At 47.3% G+C, this 23,286-nt stretch overlaps 2 protein-coding genes across 3 annotated transcripts in view; one reads left to right on the forward strand and one right to left on the reverse strand.

Annotated features, from left to right (window-relative positions):
- rpp25l (ribonuclease P/MRP 25 subunit-like) overlaps positions 1-481 on the reverse strand; it is a 2,196-nt gene extending 1,715 nt beyond the window's left edge. Inside the window, exon 1 of the mRNA XM_054782806.1 lies at positions 367-481. The gene's annotated coding sequence lies outside the window, so the exon portion shown is untranslated. The remainder of the gene's footprint in view (positions 1-366) is intronic.
- A 5,387-nt stretch (positions 482-5,868) lies between these two features.
- Positions 5,869-23,221, forward strand: col6a4a (collagen, type VI, alpha 4a). Of its 2 annotated transcripts, XM_054782779.1 has the most exons (40): positions 5,870-7,256; positions 7,834-8,442; positions 8,633-9,220; positions 9,877-10,446; positions 10,774-11,394; positions 11,468-12,028; positions 12,378-12,935; positions 13,038-13,616; positions 13,785-14,363; positions 14,430-14,791; positions 14,865-14,943; positions 15,568-15,713; positions 15,824-15,916; positions 15,980-16,033; positions 16,120-16,191; positions 16,265-16,291; positions 16,375-16,419; positions 16,489-16,542; positions 16,724-16,786; positions 16,870-16,935; positions 17,012-17,065; positions 17,170-17,205; positions 17,304-17,366; positions 17,435-17,497; positions 17,590-17,652; positions 17,752-17,814; positions 17,981-18,031; positions 18,112-18,147; positions 18,284-18,346; positions 18,424-18,486; positions 18,584-18,619; positions 18,697-18,733; positions 18,807-18,818; positions 20,698-21,191; positions 21,327-21,417; positions 21,500-22,153; positions 22,234-22,306; positions 22,374-22,480; positions 22,555-22,596; positions 22,677-23,221. In XM_054782779.1, the coding sequence occupies exons 1-40, from the start codon at positions 7,037-7,039 to the stop codon at positions 22,850-22,852; spliced, it is 8,223 nt and encodes a 2,740-aa protein (XP_054638754.1). In that variant the 5' UTR covers positions 5,870-7,036; the 3' UTR covers positions 22,853-23,221. The 2 variants fall into 2 exon arrangements, with proteins under 2 accessions (XP_054638753.1, XP_054638754.1); XM_054782778.1 differs by lacking the exons at positions 21,327-21,417; positions 21,500-22,153; positions 22,234-22,306; ... (1 more) ...; positions 22,555-22,596; positions 22,677-23,221 and having other exon boundaries at positions 5,869-7,256; positions 20,663-20,720.
- The last annotated feature ends 65 nt before the right edge of the window (positions 23,222-23,286 follow it).

Here is a 23,286-nt window from a genome sequence, read left to right on the forward strand (position 1 = left end):
TTCACAAGATATTTGTTATGATAAGGATCTACGTAGTAACAAAGTTAAATGCAACGCATACCTTTAGAAGATGATCAGGAAAGTCAAATATTGTTGGAACTGCATTCTGTCGCAATCTAACAGTCTGGCCGGTCCTGTCGAAGTTCTCCTCGGTGAAATGACTACAACAGAGTTGCGATCTGGCTGCAGAAATCCACCTGTCTCTCCGCATATTTACTACCAATTGCTTTAGAAGTTGAGCATTGCAGTGTGGAAAACTAAAGGAGAATAAGGGGTAATTTACAACTACTTAGATGAAAAGATGCTTACAGATTTAAAGTATCTATTTTTTTAAACTATTTTTATTATTTATAAGCATTTACCTACCTGTGAAATGTAAGTCCCTTCTCGCGATTTTCATGAGTATCACGATTTGTGCAATTAATAGCAGCACAAGACGGCATCTCGAACTCCTCTTAGTTCTGAGGTTTTCTTGTTTTGGGTGAAACAACATGGCGACTTCTATACTTCAGGTGGCTTTGAGCCTCCAATGCGCAGCAAGCGATCGGGGCCGTTCCAGTTATAGAGTTCAGTGTGTATGTAGTACGTCTTAATGTGCGCGTGCGTGCGTGATGATGATGATGAAGACCAACAGGTCCAATTAGTGACAGGTACCATGTTGTTCTGTGGTGATGAAGCTTCTTTGACAATTTCGCATTCTCACAAATTGACATGTTAGTGTGTATATGAACACTCCTGAGTGTGTGTGTGTGTGTTTGAGGGAGGGAGGAGGGTGGTGGTCTTGGGGGGCGTCTCCAGGAGGAGGCAGGCTGCACCTCCCTACAAGGCTGTGGGATTGGAGCCATTGGCGTGTGGACGACAAGGGTGTACTGTGGACGGCGGAGCAGCGACTTGTAAGTCTTTCTATCTTTTAATGATGATGATGATGAGAGGATGCTGATGGTGATGATGAGGGTCACATGAAGGTCAATAAAGGTGTTTGAACTTAAACATTAATATGTTAATTAAGTATTAATCAAAGAATGTTGATGATTTAAATGTACAGCTTCTAACATGAGTGTGACCCCCAAGGATTATTGTGTGTGTGTGTGTGTGTGTGTGTGTGTGTGTGTGGGAGTGGGGTGTTCAGGCATGTGAAAGTCCAACAATGTAAGTGGTACCAGAAGGTTTGGGGGTTCTGGCAGGATGCCCCGCCCACATATGTTTGTACTTTTTAAGTTTGAGGATGTTTGTTTGCATTTAACGTCCTAATAATGAATGCTTGCTTTGTACTTTTAAGGACTCAAAGTCAATCATTGTCATACTGTACCAATCTTACCGTGACTGAAAACACATCTTTTTAAACAAATATACACTCAACTATCGTGTGTGTGTGTGTGTGTGTGTGTGTGTGTGTGTGTGTGTGTGTGTGTGTGTGTGTGCATGAGAGCAAGAGCGAGAGCTCCACTGTGAGTCTTAAAGGACATGACATCATGCTTCAAGGTATACAAGATAATCACATATGAAGACAACGAGAAAGGACGTAGGCCAGCAGGGGGTGACACCACTGATTTGTTTTCTAAATGCAGTACAGTATAAACCCCACTATTTGCGAGCGTTACGTTCCGAGACCAGCGCCAATGGCCAAAATCCGCAAGTCATTGAGATGCCTATTAAAATGTTTATTTTTGACACATGGCTCATTCTCCGATTTCGGATCAAGATTTTCAATAAAAATGACTGTTGGAGTTATTAGATTATTAGAATAGATTATTTAGCTATAATTTAGCTCCAGGACCTTCCCGTTCTCTCTTCTTAACTAACAAGCTAAATGCATAGAAGCCTAATCCAGGTTTAGCTCTAAATATCCCTCACACAAGTATTAAAGGCATTTTAAAAGCTAAAATGTAAAGGTACTCACCACTCATGAATGATAATGAAAGATGGTCGAGGAACAGATGGAATCAAAGTCACGGTCTAGCCTTTTGCCTGGTCATCAGGCTGTTGCTACAACCGCATGTTTGTCTGTTTGTCTGTCTCCTTCTCCCTCTAAAGCGGCTAGCGGTGGTATGCCGCTCTGTAGGCCGCTGTTTAGTGGGCTAGCTGTCGGAGAAGGCGTTTCTCCAAGCCGTGTCTACATTATCTACACTGCGTGCCTGTTGTAATTCCAGTATTGATTTAGCATCATATATTAACTGGTGTTCACCTCGCTGCAAGTTTTGAGGCTGGAATTAGGGCTGTCAATCGAGTAAAATATTTAATCGTGATTAATCGCATTTTGTCAATAGTTAACTCATAATTAATCACATTTAATTGCAGATCAAAATAAGTAATTATCTATAATAAGTAGGGATGTAAATCTCTTTGTGATAAACAATTCGATACGCAACTACAATAACTACATCAAATTTTATGTAAAAGGATATCAATTTTGGAAATATAGGCCATTATTTTATTAAAAAATAATATAAAGTTAGAATTCCCCCAGCTTTTGAATGTTTAGTCCGAGCGGCGATTTGTCCCACTGTTTGACAGTCCTTCAATGCGTTCTCCCACGCTGCACAGATAGACGACAATACTGTCTTTTTACCCTTTTTCTTTCACCTCATATTTGCTCCCAAATGCTGATACTATGTGGGAATGCATAAAGGTAAGATTTGATTACCTTATTTGAGGTACACAACCTCTCTGAACAACAAGTCCAGTCTCGTACTGGTGGATGGTGGGTCTGTATTCATTTTGTGCTCTTAATTTGATGTTGTTCCTGTCATAGTTTTACACAATACATAATAAATAAGATCAATTAGATTGCTGTAATGCACGTATGTTTTACTGATGTGTTGATGACTAACTAGTGCACTGCTAATGCTAGCTAATTCTAGCACTGCTAGCTCTGAATTAACAGAGGCGCATACATAGCCGTACTCGGCTATGACTTAGTTAACAGCTAGTACTCAAATTTTAGCTCGCTTTAGCTTCTAAAAAAAAACACTCAACGTAGTCTGTGACAATTCCAATCACAGCAACAGTAGATACTTAATATCTACTGTCTAACTTTGGTCTTGTTGTAAGAGCCATCTGCCAGGGCTTTGAAGCTAAATTTACCAATCAAAATACCCCTTTCTTTCTCCATTTCTGCTCAATATTTGCTCCCGCTTGAAGCTCCACGGTCAACGCTGCTTCCTCAAACTACGGCATTGGCCAAGACTCAAACAGGACGTGCGCATGTTAATCGCACGTCAAAAAAATGAATACTGCCGTTAAAGGAAATGTATATATATATATAAGTTGAATGTAGAAGCTAGCGTTGCTGTATCCACACAAACAGAGCACCGCCATCTTGCATCTACAGGATGTGTACATTTTATGCTTTGTTATCACGGACTTATAAATGATTGCCAACTTAGGGTGAGTGAGTTTTCTGCGGAAAAAACTGAATATTTTCTGAGAAAAAAATACAAAAATAACAAATAATGTATTTTTTGACCAAAAGTCTGCAAATTTGTATGAAATGAGCACTGAATCGCGGATATGCATGGATCCCCTGTACTTTCATCAATATACGGTACTTCAATAAGTATACTGTGTACACTGTGTACTTAGTTCCTGAATGTGTGAACTTTGACAGTGTAGTGCTGTTCCAAATCCATTACTCTCGTTGTACACTTACCGGAAATGGCAATCACAATATTTACCTTCTTCTTCTTCTCTCCTTTTCAATTGTGATTTACCCCCCCCCTTCACTATTGAGGTGGGTTGGGGTCAATTGCTGCACACTCACCATTTTGAGTGCAACATCTGGGTACTGCATTTTGCCATACTTCTCAGAGTGAGCGCACATATGCACTCAAAAGGTCTAGGTATTCAAGCGCACCAGTTGAAACAGCCTTTTTTTTGGTCGATGAATTTTAGCTCTTCTGCCCTCTGCTGGCCCACATGAGAATGTTGCCCTCAGACACTTTTAACACATTTTTAAATACACGACGTGCACTCTCATGCACTTAATGTAACCCGTGGAGCAGGCACACATGCCCGACCACTTCCTGTTTACTTCAACCTAAGTACACTCAATCAAGACACATCATCATCGTTTTCAGTCATCAACATCTGTCCTTCTAGTTGACTCTCAGGGCTCTCATTTGGAATACATCCAGAGACACACAAAAAGACTGTAAGACATTTATCAATACAATATTTGAATTGGGCTTTTTCTGTGTTGGCTACATCGTGTTAAGTTGTAACCAATAAATAGACGTAGAGTAAATGTACTTAATGTTATCTTCGAATTGATGCTTTGTGTTCATCTGTGATGTCTCATGTCTTCATGTGTTCCTTGTTGGAAGTCCAACATTTGCCATTACCTCAGCTGCCATGAATGCACCATAAGCTGTAATGTAGGAGTAGAGTCTCATGCAGAGTTGGACTTATAAATCATAACTCAGAAGATTTTGTCAGATCACTAATGACATTGCGTCTCGCTAACGCTGAACCTAACACTATTCCTTGCAGCTGCCAGGAAAGCACCAGAAGCTGTTATGAAGTAGTTGAGTCTCTGGGCTCTCATGCAGAGTTGGACCCACAAGACCAAGAATAAATGATGAAGTTAAGTTAATAATATAAACCATCGCCAAAATAAGAAAAACTCGAATTTATGAGATTTGCAAGTCTTTGTCCGATCACAGAGTACGCCAACATTCCGTCTTGCTTGCTTTGCTTCACAAGTCCTCCAGGTGGAATTTCTTGGAGAAGTTCTAGAGGTATTGTCCGCAGGACATTCTTTGTGTTGACCAAAAAAGGCAAAGCAGGCCGAGCAGTTAGAAACCTGCATGGGCATGTCCTCCATCCACATTGCTGCCAGCAGTCATTCGTCAGGTCCAAAGTGATTGCAATCAGGAAATAAACAGATCCGCCTCCGCAGCACGGAGCGAGCTAGTAGTCATTTGTTCTTGTCTTTGACAGAGCAACACCAAGTTTCTTGGTCAGTCACCTTTCACAAGGTGCTGTGGTTTTGATGTCTAGCTGCTAGCTGCTAGCAGCAGAAGCAGGAAGCGTAGGCGAGCTGTGAGGGTTAACGCCAGAGCGTCTTTGTGAGGTGCCGGCCCATTTGGTTCTTATCAAGGAAGAATTTGTCTATAGACAGACCCAATAAGCAGTTTGGAACTTTCAAACAATCTGCAGCCGGCTGCATTCATCAGAGGGGTGGTGGGGGGGATTATGTCAAACATCGGGGGCCACTTCCAGGGCCCGACCCGTTTTGACTGATCCTAACTTGACAGGGAATTCATCACAGACTTTCTCCTTCCGAGTCCACTTGGGCTGCAGTCATTGGGCCGCACTCAACTTGAGTGTCGGTCCATTGTCAGAACCGCAACCCAAGACCCAGTTTGTTCTTTGGCTATGTTAGCAAATCAGTAGTAAGTTAATGAGGGGAAAAGTGGCGGCCCGTCGGGCCGGCCAACATGGGAAGTAGCCAAGAGATGTGAGAGCTAACATCTGTTCTCCAGATGCGACGCCCGCGGACAGCTCTGGCTCTGCTGCCTCGAGGTGGGTCGCCGTTATCCCTTTCGCATGTTTAAAGTCCAGCTGGCCCGGTTCTGGTGCTGGTTCCCTTCCAGATGGACTGGTGTCTTTCACTAATGACTTTTCAAGAACTTTAACGCTTTCCCTCCAGGACCACACACTTTTAATTAGCACTCCACGCCGCCGCTGTCACCTTTGACCCTTCGAGGCTGCCTTTTGCCCTTCACATGATGTCATTGGGGCGCCCCACCACCCCCACATGCATGTGATGAAATGAGAAGCAAACAATGTCAATCAGGTTGTCATTGGACCCTGATTACACTCGCATGCTGCTCATTAGTGGGGCCTCATTCACTCTTGGGGTGGGGGTCGGGGGATGGGTGTAGCTTGGCAGGTGATTAAACACAGGCCTCCAACATGTTAACACACACACACACACACAGCTGTTTATGTCACTATTACTCTTCATCGTCGTCGTCTTCATCCTCACCTCACACTCCTGTAAATCCTGTTGGACCTGCTGCCAACACACACACATGCACACACACGCACTATAGCCTCTAGCCCAGCATTTCATAGGCAGAACATTCCAGCGCGCTGATTGTGAATTATTTGAACATCTCAACACGGTCTTCTTCCAGAACAAGCAGTAACCTTTCACATGAAAATACAGCATAACAACAATAATAATGCTAATAATAATAATGGTAATATTAATTAGAATACTTATAACCACAGTGATAATAATTTAATAGTAACAATAATAATAGCAATATAATAATAATAATAATGACATTAATGATAATATAACATCCATCCATCCATTTCCTATACCACTTCTCCTCATTAGGGTCGCGGGGGCATGCTGGAGCCTATCCCAGCTGACTTCGGGCGACAGGCGGGGTACACCCTGGACTAAGCCAATCGCAGGGCACATATAGACAAACAACCATTCACACTCACATTCATTCCTATGGACAATTTAGAGTTGCCAATTAACAATGAGAATAATAATAATAATAATGACAATCATATTAGTATAATAATAATCCAGCTAGGATGGCTCCAGCTCACCCTTCCACCCTCAACAGCGTTAGAAAATGGATGAAGACAGTAGACAGAAGACAGTCAACAAGTTCCTTTGTTCTTGTGTCTGCTTCACATTCCAAATCGTCTGTCAGTGAATGTGGCTTGATGTGGTGGATGCCTGCAGGAACCAGAGCCGCCAAACACAACCACATGGTTCGTTTCATCAGGCCTCACAGCAACACAATGAAGGCCTTCTATTACATGTTTCATTCTTTGGAATTCCAACATCTGCATCTTTATTTGCTCTGCATGGAACACATGAACAGGAAGTGGAAGCTCCTCACGTACAGTACTGGCTCAGTTTTGAGAGCACTCAAGCTGTGGATGTGCTCAGAAAAACTATCTACTCATCTCAATGTCTGCAAAGTAACAGCATGGAACGGAGCCAAGCATCTGCAGATAATGACTTTTTACAACAACAAAGAGGCAAAGGGAAAACTGTGATTAAATGTCTGAAGTTTTTTATACTTTTATGCTGGTTTTGCGCCGCTCCAGATGTGCGGTGATGGCAGCTGGCAGTGGCCATGGCCTGATGGTATCAACTGACGCTGGTCTTTGTCGTGGCAGGAGGAACACTAGCAGCATGGAGGGGGGGCCAAGTCTTCTTCTGGTCATGGTCATGGTCATGGTCGCGCTCTGTTTCCATGGCAACACGGCACAGAGGACAGGTGGGTGACAATCAGCGATGACCTCATTTCCTGCATTCCAGCACGTAGCAAATATGACAAACATGAGAGGCACACACATGCGTGGCAGCGGGCTCATGCTCACACCTTTACTAACATCACCGTGTGCGTGTGTGTGTGTGTGTGTGTGTGTGTGTGAGCTGTGCACGTTCACGCACTAATGCTTCACGTCCAGGGGCAAAATGCACAAAGGTGTCGTACTCGACATTCCACAATGATGTCCAGAAGTAGACAAGTAGACAAGGTTATCGTGCTGGACAAAAGCCACAGAAGTCCCTTCCATCCTCTTCTTTGTTTTTTTAAGTGTGCTCACTGCTTCTACTGCCCCAAGTGGCCATATGAGGCTACGCCATTCAGTCCATGTGTTTGAATTCAGCATTCTTGTACAAGTTTCCAGGATGAAATGTTTGAGGCAGAGGAGTGTAAATTGCAAATCGCTAGCCAAAGGCCACGCAGCTTCCATCTTCATCACGCTTTGTGGCGGCGGTCACGCTCTTCCGCTAGCAAAGCACTGGCACCACGTCTGAGATTGACTCAGTGACCCGACCTCTCCTGTCAGTGTGCACTCAAGAGGCCGTGGCCGACCTCGTCTTCATGGTGGACGGTTCGTGGAGCATCGGCGCCGAGAACTTTGAGCAGATACGCCGTTTTTTGTCCACGCTTGTCAACGGCTTTGACGTGGGTCCGGACCGTGTCCGTATGGCTTTGGTCCAGTACAGCACCACACCGCGAAGCGAGTTCCTGCTCAACACCTACCGGAACAAGGCTGACATCCTGCAGTACATCAGCACGCTGCCTTACATGGGGGGCGGCACCCACACGGGTCAAGGCCTGGACTTCATGTTGAGTAAGCATTTTGTGGAAGAGGCCGGGAGCAGGGCAGCCCAGAATGTGCCGCAGATCGCTGTGGTCATCACCGACGGGAAGTCACAAGATGACGTAGAGTCTCACGCCTTGGAACTGAAGAAGAAAGGCATCGTCTTGTACGCGATCGGGATTAAAGATGCCGATGAAGACCAGCTGAGGGAGATCGCCAACGAGCCGCACACTCAGCATGTCTACAGCGTGTCCGACTTTGCAGCACTTCAGGGAATTTCCCAGAGCATCGTCCAGACACTTTGCACAACCGTGGAGGAGGTCAAACGGCAACTTCTGCAGTTGTCACAAGGTAACGTGCTCGCTGACAGTGACTCCTCATTTTGCCTGGCACACAGCAGCGGGGAATCACTGTGTCAGAATCCTCAACATCCAATGATGGATGTAGTTAAGTAAAGTCTACATTGTATGACTTAGCCGCTCTGATAACACGTTGGCATTTTCTTCAACAAGACATTGACTTTCTTCTCTCTCCTATCCAGAATGTGCCAAAGCCACTGTGGCCGATATCGTCTTCCTGGTGGACGGTTCTTCAAGCATCGGCATTGATAACTTCCAGGAGGTCCGAGGTTTTCTCCGAAGCGTGGTCTCTGGTCTTGACATTGGTCCAGACAAAGTCCGGGTGGGTTTGGCGCAGTACAGCGATGAAACTTATCAGGAGTTCTTGTTGAAAGATCACATGGACAAGAAATCCCTGCTGGCTGAACTGGACAAGTTCCCCTATCGGACGGGAGGCACGGAGACCGGAAAGGCCATCGACTTCCTCCGGACGCAGTACTTTACAGAAAGTGCCGGGAGCCGAGCCAGCCAGCGAGTGCCTCAGATCGCTGTGGTTATCACAGATGGAGACTCCACCGACGACGTGGTAGCGCCCGCTCAGCACCTGAGACAACACGGAGTCATTGTCTTTGGTATCGGAGTGGGACAAGCCAACCGCGCAGAGCTCGAGTCCATTGCCAACCGACCTTCTGACAACTTTCGATTCTTCATCGATAGCTTCCAGGCCCTTCAGAGGCTGACTGAGGGTCTGCTGAAAACCATGTGCACCTCCATGGACAACCAGAGGCAAGGTGAGTCAGACTTTCTGTCCTAATTCCTGTCTTACGGCAGTGACTTCCTACTGTAAGAGAGGGAACTTTAGTATGACTAAAACTAGACATGATTTTGGTCACAATCTTTAAACTGGCCTTTTGTTTTTTTAAATTCGTGATGAGCTCAAATCAACAATTATTTGTCTGCGATCATTACACAATATGCCACAACAATGCAGACGGAAAAGAAGCTTGCACGGATGTGTGTGGCGAGCCAAAACACACAACATTTACAGATGGAATTCTGTGGGAGGGCTGATGTTTCTGTAATGTTTCTGCATGTTTATTATGGGAAAATATGATGCCTGTTTTAGGCAGCAATGAAATGTCAGACTTAAGGTCTTCTTTTGTCAAGGGGAATTCTTGCTTTCAGCTTCTAGGAGGTTCTCAACCGCAATAAATTCAGGACAGGATGGCAGGTTGGAATGTTGCCATGTTTAGCTGTTAGAAATACAAAATGTATCCTGGACAAGGTTGCATTTTAGCTTTCCGTGGCTAAACTGTTGTGCTAGCATTCACTTAGGCCTCCAGACAAACATTTGCAGGACAACTACTTTGTTGTAAATTGATCGACTTAATTTAGTTTTGCGGTGAGTGTCAAAGATAATCATCGCAGTTGTCTTCTTGCATTTCAGCCTTGTCAGAAAAGTTTGCTGACATTTTCTTCCTCGTGGACAGTGGCTTGAGTCAAGCTGAGTTCCAGCAGGCCAGAAGCATCCTCGTGCGATTGGCCAACCAACTTAACTTTGGAGTCTCAGCGCATCGCCTCGGCTTGGCTCAGTACGGTCAAGATACTAAGGTGGAATTTCTCCTCAATGCTCACCAAACAAAAGACGAGACCAGTGGCGGCGTCCGGCGTTTCCGCCAGCGCAGATTACAGCCCAACGAGCCACGCAACCTGGGCAGCGCCTTGGAGTACGCCAGCTCTCACTTCTTCACCAGCGAGGCGGGAAGCCGCGCAGACCAAGGCTTTCGACAATTTCTGGTTGTTTTGAGCGGGAAAGACTCGGACGACCCCATTTACAAGCAGTCTCGCTTGATCAAGTCAGAGGGCGTGACCGTTGTGGCGCTGAGCCTTGGAGCGTCCATGCAGCAAATGCGCATTGTAGCCACAAGTCCTTATGCGTACCAGTCCATCTCCAACGCTGTCCCGGCTCTGAAGGCGATTTTTGAAAGCGAGGAGAAGCAGATCACTCCTACTGGAGGTAAAAGGAAGCTTCTTTTTGTTGTTGTGTTGCTGATATCTTATGTGTATGATTACCTGATGATCACCTTCCATAGGAGCCATACAAGGTTAACATGCCTTCAAAATAGCAGGCATTTCCACCCCCAAATTTAACACATAGATGAAGTCCAGTTGACTTCTAGTCAGTTTTATGGGTCACTATAAGCAGGGAAATGGTGAAAATGGTGTGATCAGTTGTCAAGCAGACAGAGAACATCACGTATAGCTGGTGTAGCATCCATCCTGTCAACAAAGCTGAACAGCAAAGTGTTCAAAGACATTTACATTTCATGCTCTTTTTCCACAGAATGCAAAGGAGCCAAACTGGCAGACATTGTGTTTATCATTGATGAATCAGGAAGCATCGGAACTCCAAACTTCCAGCTGGTGCGTACCTTCTTGCACTCAATTGTAAGCGGCCTGGACGTGGGTCCGTCTAAAGTGCGAGTGGGCATCGTCATGTATAGTGATAAAGCGTTAGCACCAGTCTACCTCGACACCTTCAGCGACAAGAATGAAACACTTAGTTTCATCAAAATCTTACCCTACCATGGCGGCGGCACAAACACTGGAGCTGCCCTCAATTTCACACGGGAGCACGTGTTCACCAAAGAAAGAGGGAGCAGGAAAGACAAGAGCGTCCAGCAGGTGGCTGTGGTGATCACTGATGGTAAATCCCAAGATGATGTGAGCACCGCCGCTGCTGACCTGCGTCGGGCCGGTGTCACCATCTACACAGTCGGAGTCAAAAACGCCAACCATGCCCAGCTGGTGAAGATGGCGTCGCACCCCCCCAGCAAGCACATGTTCACCGTGGACAGCTTTGCCAAACTCAAGTCACTGGAGCAAAAGCTGCAGAAGACTGTTTGCCACAACATCATCCGCCAAGCTGTCAGCGTCAATGTGAGAAGAAGTAGCATTAAAGAAGGTTTGCATCTCTACTCTTATTTTCTTTGGATGATTACAACATTTTATATATTTCTGTTATCCTTTTTTTCTAGGATGCTTGCAAACAGACGAAGCGGACATCTTCTTCTTGATCGACCACTCCGGAAGCATTCAACCCACCGACTTTTATGACATGAAGAAGTTCATCATTGAGTTCCTCAATACCTTCCGTATCGGGCCACAGCATGTCCGCATGGGGGTCGCCAAGTATGCCGACGCACCAAACCTAGAATTTGATCTGACGGCCTACACAGACGTCAAAAGCCTGGAGAAGGCCGTGGAGGCCATCGTGCAGGTCGGAGGCGGGACTGAAACAGGAAGGGCGCTAGAGTTCATGGTCCCACAGTTTGATCGGGCGATGGTCACACGTGGTCAGAAAGTGCCGGAATACTTGGTGGTCATCACTGATGGGAAATCCTCAGATGATGTCAAGGTGCCTGCAGACAAGCTACGTGCACAGGGTGTCACTGTCTACGCCATTGGAGTGAAAAACGCTGTGATGGATGAGCTGAATGAGATTTCTGGCAACCCCAAGAGGACGTTCTTCGTCAACAATTTTGATGCTCTGAATCCCATCAAGGACGACATCATCACCGACATCTGCTCCACAGACGGTAAGACCTGAAAAAGGGTGTTGAAGTCCAAACCTACTTATAGAATGTTCAGTGAGTTGAATGACTGGAGTAGGTTACAGGTACAAAGCAACTGCTTTATTTTCCCCCAACATCATAGAAAAGGTTCTCGACTTGAGAGCATTAAACGCAGTATTTAGGTGTTTCTTCGCACTTTAGGTCAGGAATATTCAATGTAAAGTGCAAACACATTTCATCTGAGTCTGTTTGCACAGTTGGAATGTGTTTAGCTCCAAGTTCAGAGCCTTGACCTTTTTGTGCTGTTCTAGAATGTTTTTTGGCTGAGTGAAGTCCACAGGAATGTAATGACTAACATGTTGTGTGTCTGCAGTTTGTAAAGACATACCTGGAGACCTCCTGTTCTTGATTGATAGTTCTGGGAGCATCTATCCGCAAGACTACGAGAAAATGAAAGACTTCATGAAATCTGTTATTGGCAAGTCTAACATCGGACAGAATGACGTTCACGTTGGTGTCATGCAGTTCAGCACCATCCAGCAGCTGGAGTTCCCCCTCAACCGCTACTACACCCAAGACGAAATGTTGAAAGCCATCGATGGCATGCAGCAGATCGGAGGAGGCACACACACAGGTGAAGCTATCGCAGCATTATCGCAGTACTTTGATGCTCCCAGTGGAGGGCGTCCTGGCGTGAGGCAGAGGATGGTGGTAGTGACCGATGGCGAGGCCCAAGATGATGTAAAAGTTCCCGCCATGGCCTTGAGGCGCAAGGGTGTGGTGGTCTACGCCATTGGGGTAGTGGACGCCAACACCACCCAGCTGCTGGAGATCTGTGGATCACCAGACCGGGTCTATGCCGAGAGGGACTTTGATGCTCTGAAGGACTTGGAGAGCCAGGTGGCTTTGGAGATCTGCGATCCAGAGAGAGGTCCTTTTCCCTTTTAACACACTGCACATTATTACGTTACTCCTGTGTTGTCTTTTTTTTGGGTGATAGAACAAACCTCCCTGTCCTTGTCTCTTCCATCAGATTGCAAGAAGACAGAGAAGGCTGACATTATCTTCCTGGTGGATGGCTCAACGAGCATCACCTTGGACAAGTTCAGAAGCATGCAGAAGTTCATGTCCTCAATTGTGAGCCAAACCACGGTTGGCAAAGACCTCACTCGCTTTGGAGTCATTCTCTACTCCTCAGACCCCAAGTCCATTTTTACTCTCAACCAGTACGAGTCCAAACGAGACGTTCTTCAAGCAATTTCAGCTCTGAAGCCTCCGTATGGAGATACCTACACGGGCAAAGCTTTGGATTACGCCTTGGCGTTCTTTAACGACGAGCACGGGGGTCGGGCAGCACTTGGCATTCCCCAAATTCTCATGGTGATCACAGACGGCGATGCCACAGACCGCAACAATCTGGTTGAACCGTCCACGGCAATGCGAGAAAAAGGAATAAGCGTCTTCAGTATTGGAGTGGAAGGCGCCATCAGGGACCAGCTGGAGATCATGGCTGGTCACGACCTACACCGAGTTTTCTATGTGGATAATTTCGCCGCCCTGGAAACTTTGTACAAGAATATCACGCAAGTTCTCTGCAACTCCACAAAGCCAGGTAGGAGACGCAAACTCATCTTCTCAGCACACTTTTTCTACACAGTGTGAAGGTTGAGAAGTTATGACAATAGATTATCTTGACTAATCAAAGTCCTCATTGTGAAGAAAGCTAGCTAGCATTGAGAGTTTGACAGTTTAGGAATGATTCTGCTCTTTGCTTCTGCAGCCTGCGAGAAACAGAAAGCCGACCTGGTCTTCCTGATCGATCAGTCTGGCAGCATCAGCTTGCAGGATTACGCCATCATGAAAAATTTCACGACAGAACTCGCATCCAGCTTCAGCATCAGCGAGGATTTAGTGCGCGTTGGCCTGGCCCAGTTCAGTGATATTTTCCAGCATGAGTTCTACCTGAACCAGTACTACACCTACGAGTCAGTCACCAAGCGCATCATGGATATGAACCAACGCGGCGGGGGCACCTTGATTGGAAGGGCGCTGGATGCCATTAGGGGGCACTTTGAAGCCTCGCAGGGCTGCCGAAGATCGACCGGCATCTCCCAGAATTTGGTGTTGATCACTGATGGTGAATCCCAGGATGAGGTGCAGGAGGCCGCAGACCGTCTCAGGGCTCTAGGTATTGAGGTGTTCGCCATTGGCATCGGTAACGTCCACGATCTGGAGCTCTTGCAGATCACCAACAGTGCCGACAAGCTCTTCACAGTGGAGAACTTCAATAGTTTGGAGAATATCAAACAAAAGGTGGTCAGCACAATCTGCAAATCCAAACCTCCCCAAGATCTTTCAGGTACGTTGAGAGGTCTTCTTTGTACTTTTTGACCTCTAAAGTTAAGTTGTGTCTCCTCTGCTTTAGGCTGCAGTATCGACATCGCCATGGGGTTCGACATCTCGCAGAGAAGCGGCCTTCCAGGTGAGATGTTGGTCAGCGGCCATGCCAAGCTTAGGACCTTCCTGCCAGAGATTGTGCATTACCTTTCCACCGTCCCTGGGCTGTGCTGCACTGGCACCGCCCCCATCAACACCAAAATCGCTTTCAGAGTGGTGGAACAAGACGGACGTCTCCTGCACGACTTCAAATTCAAGCCCTATGATTCAAGTGATGACGTTGTGACGAAGGTCATGACCTTAAATTTGAACGTTCCCACACGGCTCAACACTGCCATGCTAAAGTCCTTCGGGGAGAAGTTTAAGGCAGATTCCAGAGGTGCCGTAAAGGTGAGTCACGTGCACGTTAGTTAACCGTCTTAGTCTCATCGTCTGATGTTGTCTCACCATCGGGCTCCTTCAGGTTCTGGTGATCTTCTCAGACGGACTCGATGAAGATGTGTTGAAACTGGAGTATGAGGCGGAGCAGCTGCGACAGTCTGGTACAGTAAAAACTCATGAAGTTGTCTTTGTAAGTAAGACTTCATGGACACGATGGCTGTGTGGTTAAGCATGTCTGCCTCACAACCGGGAGGTTCTGGGTTTGAATCTCAGCTCGGACGTCTTTCTATTGTGGGTTCTTTCCACCCACAGTCCAAAAACATGAACGTTAGCTTCACTGGAGAGTCTAGATCAGGGGTCACCAATGTTTTTCCTTGTGAGAGCTACTTTTACAAAATGAAAATGGCCAAGAGCTACTCATTTTTGTAACATTTATTTTCAGAGCTTATTTTAAACCCAAACAAAGCGAATATGCTTGTTTTACCAGAACATTAACAAAATGCTGGTGTCCACAACTCACATTTTGTATTTCAGAATGCATTTCTTTCTACTGTTCTTTCATTATTAACTGAAAACCTGAATGAAAAGCAGGCTTGCAGGCACCTCATGTGGTCGTGGGGGCTACCTGGTGCCCGCGGGCACCACGTTGGTGACCCCTGCTCTAGATTGTTCGTAGGTGTGAATGCCTGCTTGTTTTTACGTAAATGTACCCCGCCAACCAAAGTCAGCTGACACAGGCTCAGGATAGAATATGAGTGAATGAATGACTGGCTTCCTTCCTGCAGGCGTCAGCGCACTGCTGATGGTGGCCCTGGAGGGGGCACAAGACACTGCCCAGCTGCAGATGTTGGAGTTCGGCCGAGGGTTTGGCTACAAGCTTCCTCTCAGCATCGGAATGCAGAGTGTTGGCAGCACAATCCTCAAACAGATTGTAAGTTTTTCTGGTTAGCTAAATGCTATCCGACTTGTTCGCAAGTTAGTTAGCTTGACCAGGGAGAACTTGATTTCATTTGTTACTAATTCTTCCCTTGTCCTCCACAGGACACTGTCTCAAATCGAGAGTGCTGCAACGTCATGTGCAAGTGTTCAGGACACGAAGGCATTCGAGGCTCTCGGGGTTCGCCAGGGTCAAAGGTGATAGCGATATACTGAACATGAGGCCAGGTGGACAATGATGTGGTGTTTGTTGTCTTCTAGGGGCCGTCGGGACACAAAGGTTACCCTGGCTTCCCAGGAGAGGAGGGCGTCCCTGTAAGTTCTCTCCTCTTCCTGCCTTGAAATGCCGCTGTTCCAAATGTGCCATACCTGAGGGTCACCTGCATGTTGGTGTGTTGCAGGGTGAGCGAGGGCGTCCTGGACCCAGCGGACCTCAGGGCATTCAGGGCTGTTCTGGACTCAGAGGATCAAAGGTACATGTGTGTGTCGCACTGCACAATGAGACGTGGACAGCGTCATTCACCGTGTTCTCCTTTGCAATCTCAGGGCTACCGAGGACTGCGAGGAAACCGGGTGAGTAAAGATGGCGTCCTTTAAGAGAAAGTTGAGCTCATGACTGTTGAGAGATATTCAGCTGTGCCTGTCCACTGGTGCAGGGCGATGACGGAGAAGACGGACTAAATGGCGTCAATGGAGAGCAGGTAGCGCCTCAATTAGGCAGTGTCTGACTTGGGTTTGGACAACTTAAAAGTTGTTGTTTGTGTGTGTAGGGTGTGATGGGACAAGATGGTGGTCGAGGAGAGCGAGGACATCCAGGAAATCCGGTGAACAAATGAAAATTACCTAAAGAAAAGACATGACAGACAGAACTAATGACTTCATGAACAGTGACTATTGCTTTGTTAAATGAGTTGTGTTGGTTAGCATGTTCCCTGGAATTCCCCTGTGGCGTGTTGACCTTTGAACTCCTGCCACCTGATTGACCCCTTTAATTTGGGTCCTCAGGGTATTCCAGGTATCCGAGGGGAGGCAGGCCTGAAAGGACAGCGAGGACTGAGAGGAGATCCGGTGAGTTTGACTGGGCCATTTTCTAGTTTCCACATGCTTACATGACCGAGTCGGGACCGACATGACTTGTTTGTGTCCGACAGGGAGAACCAGGCAGCGACAACACTGTGCCGGGATCCAAAGGAGACGTTGGCAATCCTGGTTTGCCGGTGAGAAGAGTGCCACCATGCTGAGATGAGATTATCACTTTGACACACCTTGATATGTAACCTTGTCCATCCACAGGGACAACCGGGACAGGATGGACGTTCCGGTGAGGTCGGCGTCATCGGGAACCCGGTGAGATCATTGAATTGTTTTTTTTGTTTTTTTTTTGAAGAGTGTCATCTTTTGGTTTGGAAGACACCAGCATCACTTCACCTGGTGTATTTGTGTACTGGCAGGGTCCGGATGGAAGACGAGGGGCCATCGGGGACAAGGTAGACAGACAATGCGCAGCACACGCCTCTGCTTTGTGTCGTCTTTGAAAATGGACAACTGTGTGTGTGTGTGTGTGTGTGTGTGTGTGTGCTAACAGGGTGGTGCAGGAGCCCCTGGAGCTCCAGGAGTCGCAGGAAGTCCCGGTGCATCAGGTCCACAGGTGCGTGACAAGAACAGAAATCATCCAGGGCTTCCTGACATGTTAACGCCTCCATGATGCGTGTGCAGGGTCCCAGAGGGGTTAGAGGTCAGCCTGGGCCAAGAGGGATCCCTGGACTTCCTGGACCGCAGGTCAGCACATCATCTGATACGTGGACATGAGACATTGCCATGGCAACATGTCACAGCATTGATGTAACAAAGACCCTTGTGGTCACCTGTAGGGTGCGGCAGGCTCACCTGGAGCAGTGGGCTCCACGGGACGCCGCGGTGCTATTGGTCAGAAGGTGAGAGGTCACTTACGTTCAATCAAGGCACACGTCCAATGAGACGTAGAGACAGCCAGTGGCGTAGTCAGGGTTACGCCAACATGTTTGTCTTTCAAGGGCCAACCGGGAGATCCGGGACCTCAGGGTGTTCCAGGAACGTATGGAATGCGAGGGATGCCGGTGAGTGTGTGGAACCTCCAAACCACCAAGGGGTAGCATAGTTTAGCTTTAGCGTCTTAGCTTCTAATTTGATGTGTGAAGTAGAACAGATGGCTGAGGTGAGTGCACATCAGTGAAAATGTAATGTCAGTCATGTGATGTAAACTGTCCGTGATGACTCCTTTAGGGTCAGGACGGAAGGGACGGATTTGGACCCGCAGGACCCAAAGGGATCAAGGTGAAGACAACAAGAGTCTAAAACTTGCCTGCGAGTGGACTCCCTGCTGACTATTTGTGTGTGTGTGTGTCCATGTCCAGGGAGATCCAGGATTCCCAGGTTATCCGGGTTTAGCAGTGAGTCTTCCTTCTCTCCTCAGGAAGTTCATGTTTATCTTTCATGTCTCACCCTGATTTGTTTAGACATTATGGCCTCGTGCCTGTTAGCGACTCGTCTCGTACTTGTTAGCAACTCTGGTCTTGTGCTGGTCAGGGCGAGAGCGGCCTCCAGGGAGGCAAAGGCTACCCGGGAAATAAGGGGAATCGAGGTCGAGGGGTGAGTGCCCACAAACTGAGAAGACTTTTTGTTTTGTCAAATGTCAATTGTTTAATTTTGTCATGTGACCCCTGCAGGGGAACTCGGGGCGTCCTGGAGATGCAGGCGTGCCTGGAGAGCCGGGCTATGCGGGTCACCGGGTGAGTGTCCTTTGGCTGAGCTGACATGCACGCGCGACAACATGACTTCCTGTTTGTGTGTTGTGTCTCTGTACGACGTCTTCTGTGTTCCACGCAGGGCACCCGAGGTCCACCTGGAGGTAAAGGCATGACGGTGAGTGTGTGTCAGCTTGTGTAACATGTCAGCAGTGTGTTGTGGTGTTTGTGTATAAGTATGTTGTTGTGTCGTAGGAGTGTCAACTGATCACCTTCATCCGAGACAACTGTGGTGAGGACCTGAAGACACGCCCACTCTGTCGGCTTGTCAGCCAATCAGCTCTAAGTTATCTTCTCTCTTTCAGCGTGCTCCATCGGTACGTAGGTCACATCCTGTGTGTGTGTGTGTGTAGGAGGTGAGTAGACCAGCCACTGGCTGTGCTGACTTTGGATCAACGCCTTCGTGGAACGTCCTTTTTTTGCGTTTTTGGAGGAACTTGAGTCAAGACTAACAGGATCCTCATTTTTAGGCCAACAAAATGAAAAATGTCTGGATGTTTCTGTGTGTGCGTGTGCGTATACATATGTGTGCGTGTATTTGTGGGTGTATATACATGCAGTGGTGTGAAAAGTGTTTGCCCCCTTCCTGATTTATTGTAATTTTTTGCATGTTTGTCACACTTAAATGTTTCACATCATCATAAAGTTACATCTTAGTCAATGACAACACAACTGAACACAAAATGCAGTTTTAAGTGAAGCGTTTTATTATTAAGGGAGAAAAGAAAATCCAAACCTACATGGCCCTGTGTGAAAAAGTGACTGCCCCCGACCCCAACTAACTGGTTGGGCCACCCTTAGCAGCAACAACTGCTATCAAGCATTTCAGATAACTTGTAATGAGTCTCTTCCAGCGCTGTGGAGGAATTTTGGCCCACTCATCTTTGCAGAAGTGTTGTAATTCAGTCACATTGGAGGGTTTTCCAGTATGAAGCGCATTGTTGAGGTCATGTCACAGCATCTCAACAGGATTTAGGTCAGGACTTTGACTAAGCCACTCCAAAGTCTTCATTTTGTTTTTCTTCAGCCATTCAGAGGTGGACTTGCTGGTGTGTTTTGGATCATCGTACTGCAGCAGAACCCAAGTTGGTTTCAGCTTGAGGTCACAAATAGATGGCCGGACCTTTTCCTTCAGGATTTTTTGGTAGACAGCAGAATTCATGGTTCCATTTATCAGAGCAAGACTTCCAGGTACTGAACCAGCAAAACAGCACCAGACCATCACACTACCACCACCATATTTTACTGTTGGTATGATGTTCTTTTTCTGAAAGGTGGTGTTACTTTTACGCCAAATGTAATGGGACACACACCTTTCAAAAAGTTAAACTTTTGTCTCGTCAGACCACAGAATATTTTCCCAAAGGTCTGGGGGATCATCAAGATGTTTTCTGGAAAGACGGGCCTCAATGTTCTTTTTGTTCAGCAGTGGTTTTCGTCTTGAAACTCTCCCATGCAGGCCGTTTTTTCCCAGTGTCTTTCTTATGGTGGAGTCATGAACACTGACCTTAATTGAGGCAAGTAAGGCCTGCGTTCATTGGATGTTCTTGTGGGGTCTTTTGTGATCTCTTGGATGAGTCGTTGCTGCGCTCCTGGGTTAATTTGGGTTTGCCGGCCACTCCTGGGAATGTTCACCACTGAGTTTTTGCCATTTGTGGATAATGGCTCTCACTGTGGTTTTCTGGAGTTCCAAAGCTTTAGAAATGGCTTTATAACCTTTTCCAGACTGATAGATCTTAATTAATCTCAGTTATGTTTTAACAATCACTTTTTCACATGAGCCATGTCGGTTTGGATTTTTTTTCTCTCTTAATAATAAAAAGTTTCATTTAAAAACTGCATTTTGTGTTCAGTTGTGTTGTCAATGACTAATATTTACATTTATTTGATGATCTGAAACATTTAAGTGTGTGACAAACGTGCAAAAGAAATCAGGAAGGGGGCAATCACTTTTTCACTCCACTGTGTATGTACAGTATATATATATATATATATATATATATATATACACAAACACACATACATACATACATGTATATACATACATGTATACATATATATATGTATGTATATACTGTACATGTATGTATGTCTATATATATATATATATGTACACTGTATTGTGTGTGTATCTTCTATGTGCATGTCCATGATTCTTCAGGAACATTCTAACACTAAGTCTTCACGGCTATGCAGACCAAAGCGCTTGCCCAGCCTTCCCCACGGAACTGGTCTTCGGTCTTGACATGTCAGAGGACGTGACCCCGGCGGCCTTTGAGAGGCAGCGTGCGGCGCTGGTCTCATTGCTGGAGGACATTGCCATCGCCGAGAGTAACTGTCCTACTGGCGCCCGCGTGGCCGTGGTGGCTTACAATGCCTACACCAAGTATCTGATCCGTTTCCACGACTACCGGCGCAAGACACAGCTGCTCGACGCTGTGAGAAACATCGCCCTGGAGCGCACATCCAACCGGCGGCAGCTGGGCGGCGCCATGCGTTTTGTGGCCCACAACGTCCTCAAACGCGTGCGCTCAGGGGCGATGATGAGGAAGGTGGCCGTCTTCTTCTCTAATGGGCCGTCGCAGGACGACAGCAACATTGTGACCGCCGTGATGGAGTACCATGCCCTCAACATTGTGCCCGCTGTCATCTCCCTGAGGAATGCTCCTGCCGTCAGCCGCGCCATGGAGGTAAGTGTGGAGGTCAGAGGCGACAGCTCAGCAAGCACAATCCTTTAGGTCAGGCCATGCTACTTGTGTTCACTCCAGTTCTTGCTGGCAGTCCACGAGTGTTAGCATGCGTTTTAATTAAGTGTTTCCTGTCAGCTGGATGACACAGGGAAATCCATCTTCACCGTGCTGGGCAGGGACTCTGCCGCTGACCTCAGGAGGGTGAAGAACTGCGCTATTTGTTACGGTAAGAAGCACAATGAGCACATCAGCTAAGGCTACTAGCTCATCGACGACAATACAGGAAGTGGTGCTGTTTGTTTGGTCAGACCCTTGCAAGCGGGCCCAGGAGTGCGCCTTCATCCAGGAGACACAGCAGCCGCAGGAAGTGAGTGCTGATGTGGTCGTGGTCGTAGACAGTTCCCGTGAGATGCAGGCCGACGAGTACGCTGGTGCCCAGCAGCTGTTGGGCTCTGTGGTAGAACAGCTGGCTGTGAGCCCGCAGCCTCGCCAGGCCGGCAACCGGGCCCGTGTGGCTGTGGTCCAGCAGAGCGGTACACGGAACACCAAGGTGGAGTTTGGACTGCAGGCCTACCAGAACCAGCAGCTGATGAAGACGCACCTGCTGAGCAACATGCATCAGCAGGGCGGCACGTCGGCGCTCGGGCATGCTCTGGACCTGAGCTTGAGGGAGGTGCTGCTGAAGGCCGGACCCGCCCGCAGGAGGAAAGTTTTACTGGCAGTGGTTGGCACCCAGACAGCATTTGAGGACCGGGAAACTCTGCGCTATGTTTCCCACAAGGCCAAGTGTGAGGGTGTGGCACTGTTTGTCGTCACGGTCGGTGAGCGCTACAACCGCACGCAGGTGGAGGAGCTGGCCAGCACTCCGACACAGCAGCACCTGCTCCATTTGCCCCGCCTCAAAGCTCATGAGCAGGACTATGCACGCCGCTTCTTCCGAGTCTTCATGTCTGCACTCAACAGTAAGTCAAGTGGCTAGTTTCGCTTTTAGGACTTTCACTTCCCCAAACAACCAACATGAGTGTGTGTGTGCGCGTTGCAGAGGGTGTAAACACGTACCCGCCCCCATCTATGAAACAAACCTGTAAAGATGAAGGGCAGGTCTTCATCACCGGGTAAGACGCTGACATCACGGGAGCTGTAAGCAAGGTGAACATGATGATCATGTGACTGCGTGTCCAGGCAGGACATTGTGGAGGAATTTGCCGACCAACCGGAGCAGCGGGAACAGTTCGAGGAGCAGGCGGGACAGCTAAACGCCTTCCGCATGCCAACCACCGGAGGATTTGGTAAGTCCCACCGCCTGTCAACCTGACAGTAAAGTGCCTAAAACAGAACCATTTCACCCTTTGTTTCGTGTCAGATGTAAACGTTCCAGCCGGGACCCAGTCGACCATCTTCAAAGGTAACAGACATTAGAGGACAACACGCTGACTTCACAAGTGATGTCCCCTTACGTCCTGTTTGTCCTGTCCTCCCATGCAGACGTCTGCTTCCTGGGCCAGGATGTCGGCAGCTGTCAGAACTACACCATGATGTGGTTCTACAACGACCAACAGAACCAATGCGAGCGCTTTTGGTACGGTGGCTGCGGCGGCAACGACAACCGCTTCAACACACAGGATGAGTGCGAAGACCTATGCATGAGCGAGACGTCCTGAGGAGGGCGCCGCCGCAATGCAGATTGCGTGAACTTTGTTTGAACTTGAAAACATTTTCTTTGAAAACATTTTCTTTGTTTTTGTCGTAAGTCCCATCATGTACGTAACTTCCAAACATTTGTGCCGCTCCTTGTATAACCTCAAATGTCAAGGACTTTCCATTTCCATACATTCACGTACACCGAAGGAGCGTTCCGGCATTTTCCTTCAACTGAAGACACACTTGACATCATTGTTTGTATTATTCTTTCTTAATCCCAGCATCACACACTTCTAGACAACTCTGTACAGAAAACATTTTAGGACAAATTTGCCAAAGAAACAGTCCAATTTTACTTAAAAAAAAAAACAATAAAAAATTCCGTGTCACCCTAGCTTGTGTGTTGCAGGTCAGAGATGATGGCCTGCAGGGGTCGGGGCCACCACAGAGGTAT

This window comes from Dunckerocampus dactyliophorus, chromosome 7, assembly GCF_027744805.1.
Source record: "Dunckerocampus dactyliophorus isolate RoL2022-P2 chromosome 7, RoL_Ddac_1.1, whole genome shotgun sequence".
Taxonomy (NCBI): domain Eukaryota; kingdom Metazoa; phylum Chordata; class Actinopteri; order Syngnathiformes; family Syngnathidae; genus Dunckerocampus; species Dunckerocampus dactyliophorus.

Bases quoted from the DNA above. Each gene is read 5' to 3' on its own strand.
- col6a4a (XM_054782779.1), top strand. From the start codon at position 7,037: ATGTCTGAAGTTTTTTATACTTTTATGCTGGTTTTGCGCCGCTCCAGA. The intron at 7,257-7,833 runs GTGGGTGACAAT...CTCTCCTGTCAG, and splicing joins CAACACGGCACAGAGGACAG to TGTGCACTCAAGAGGCCGTG. The intron at 17,498-17,589 runs GTCAGCACATCA...GGTCACCTGTAG, and splicing joins CTGGACTTCCTGGACCGCAG to GGTGCGGCAGGCTCACCTGG.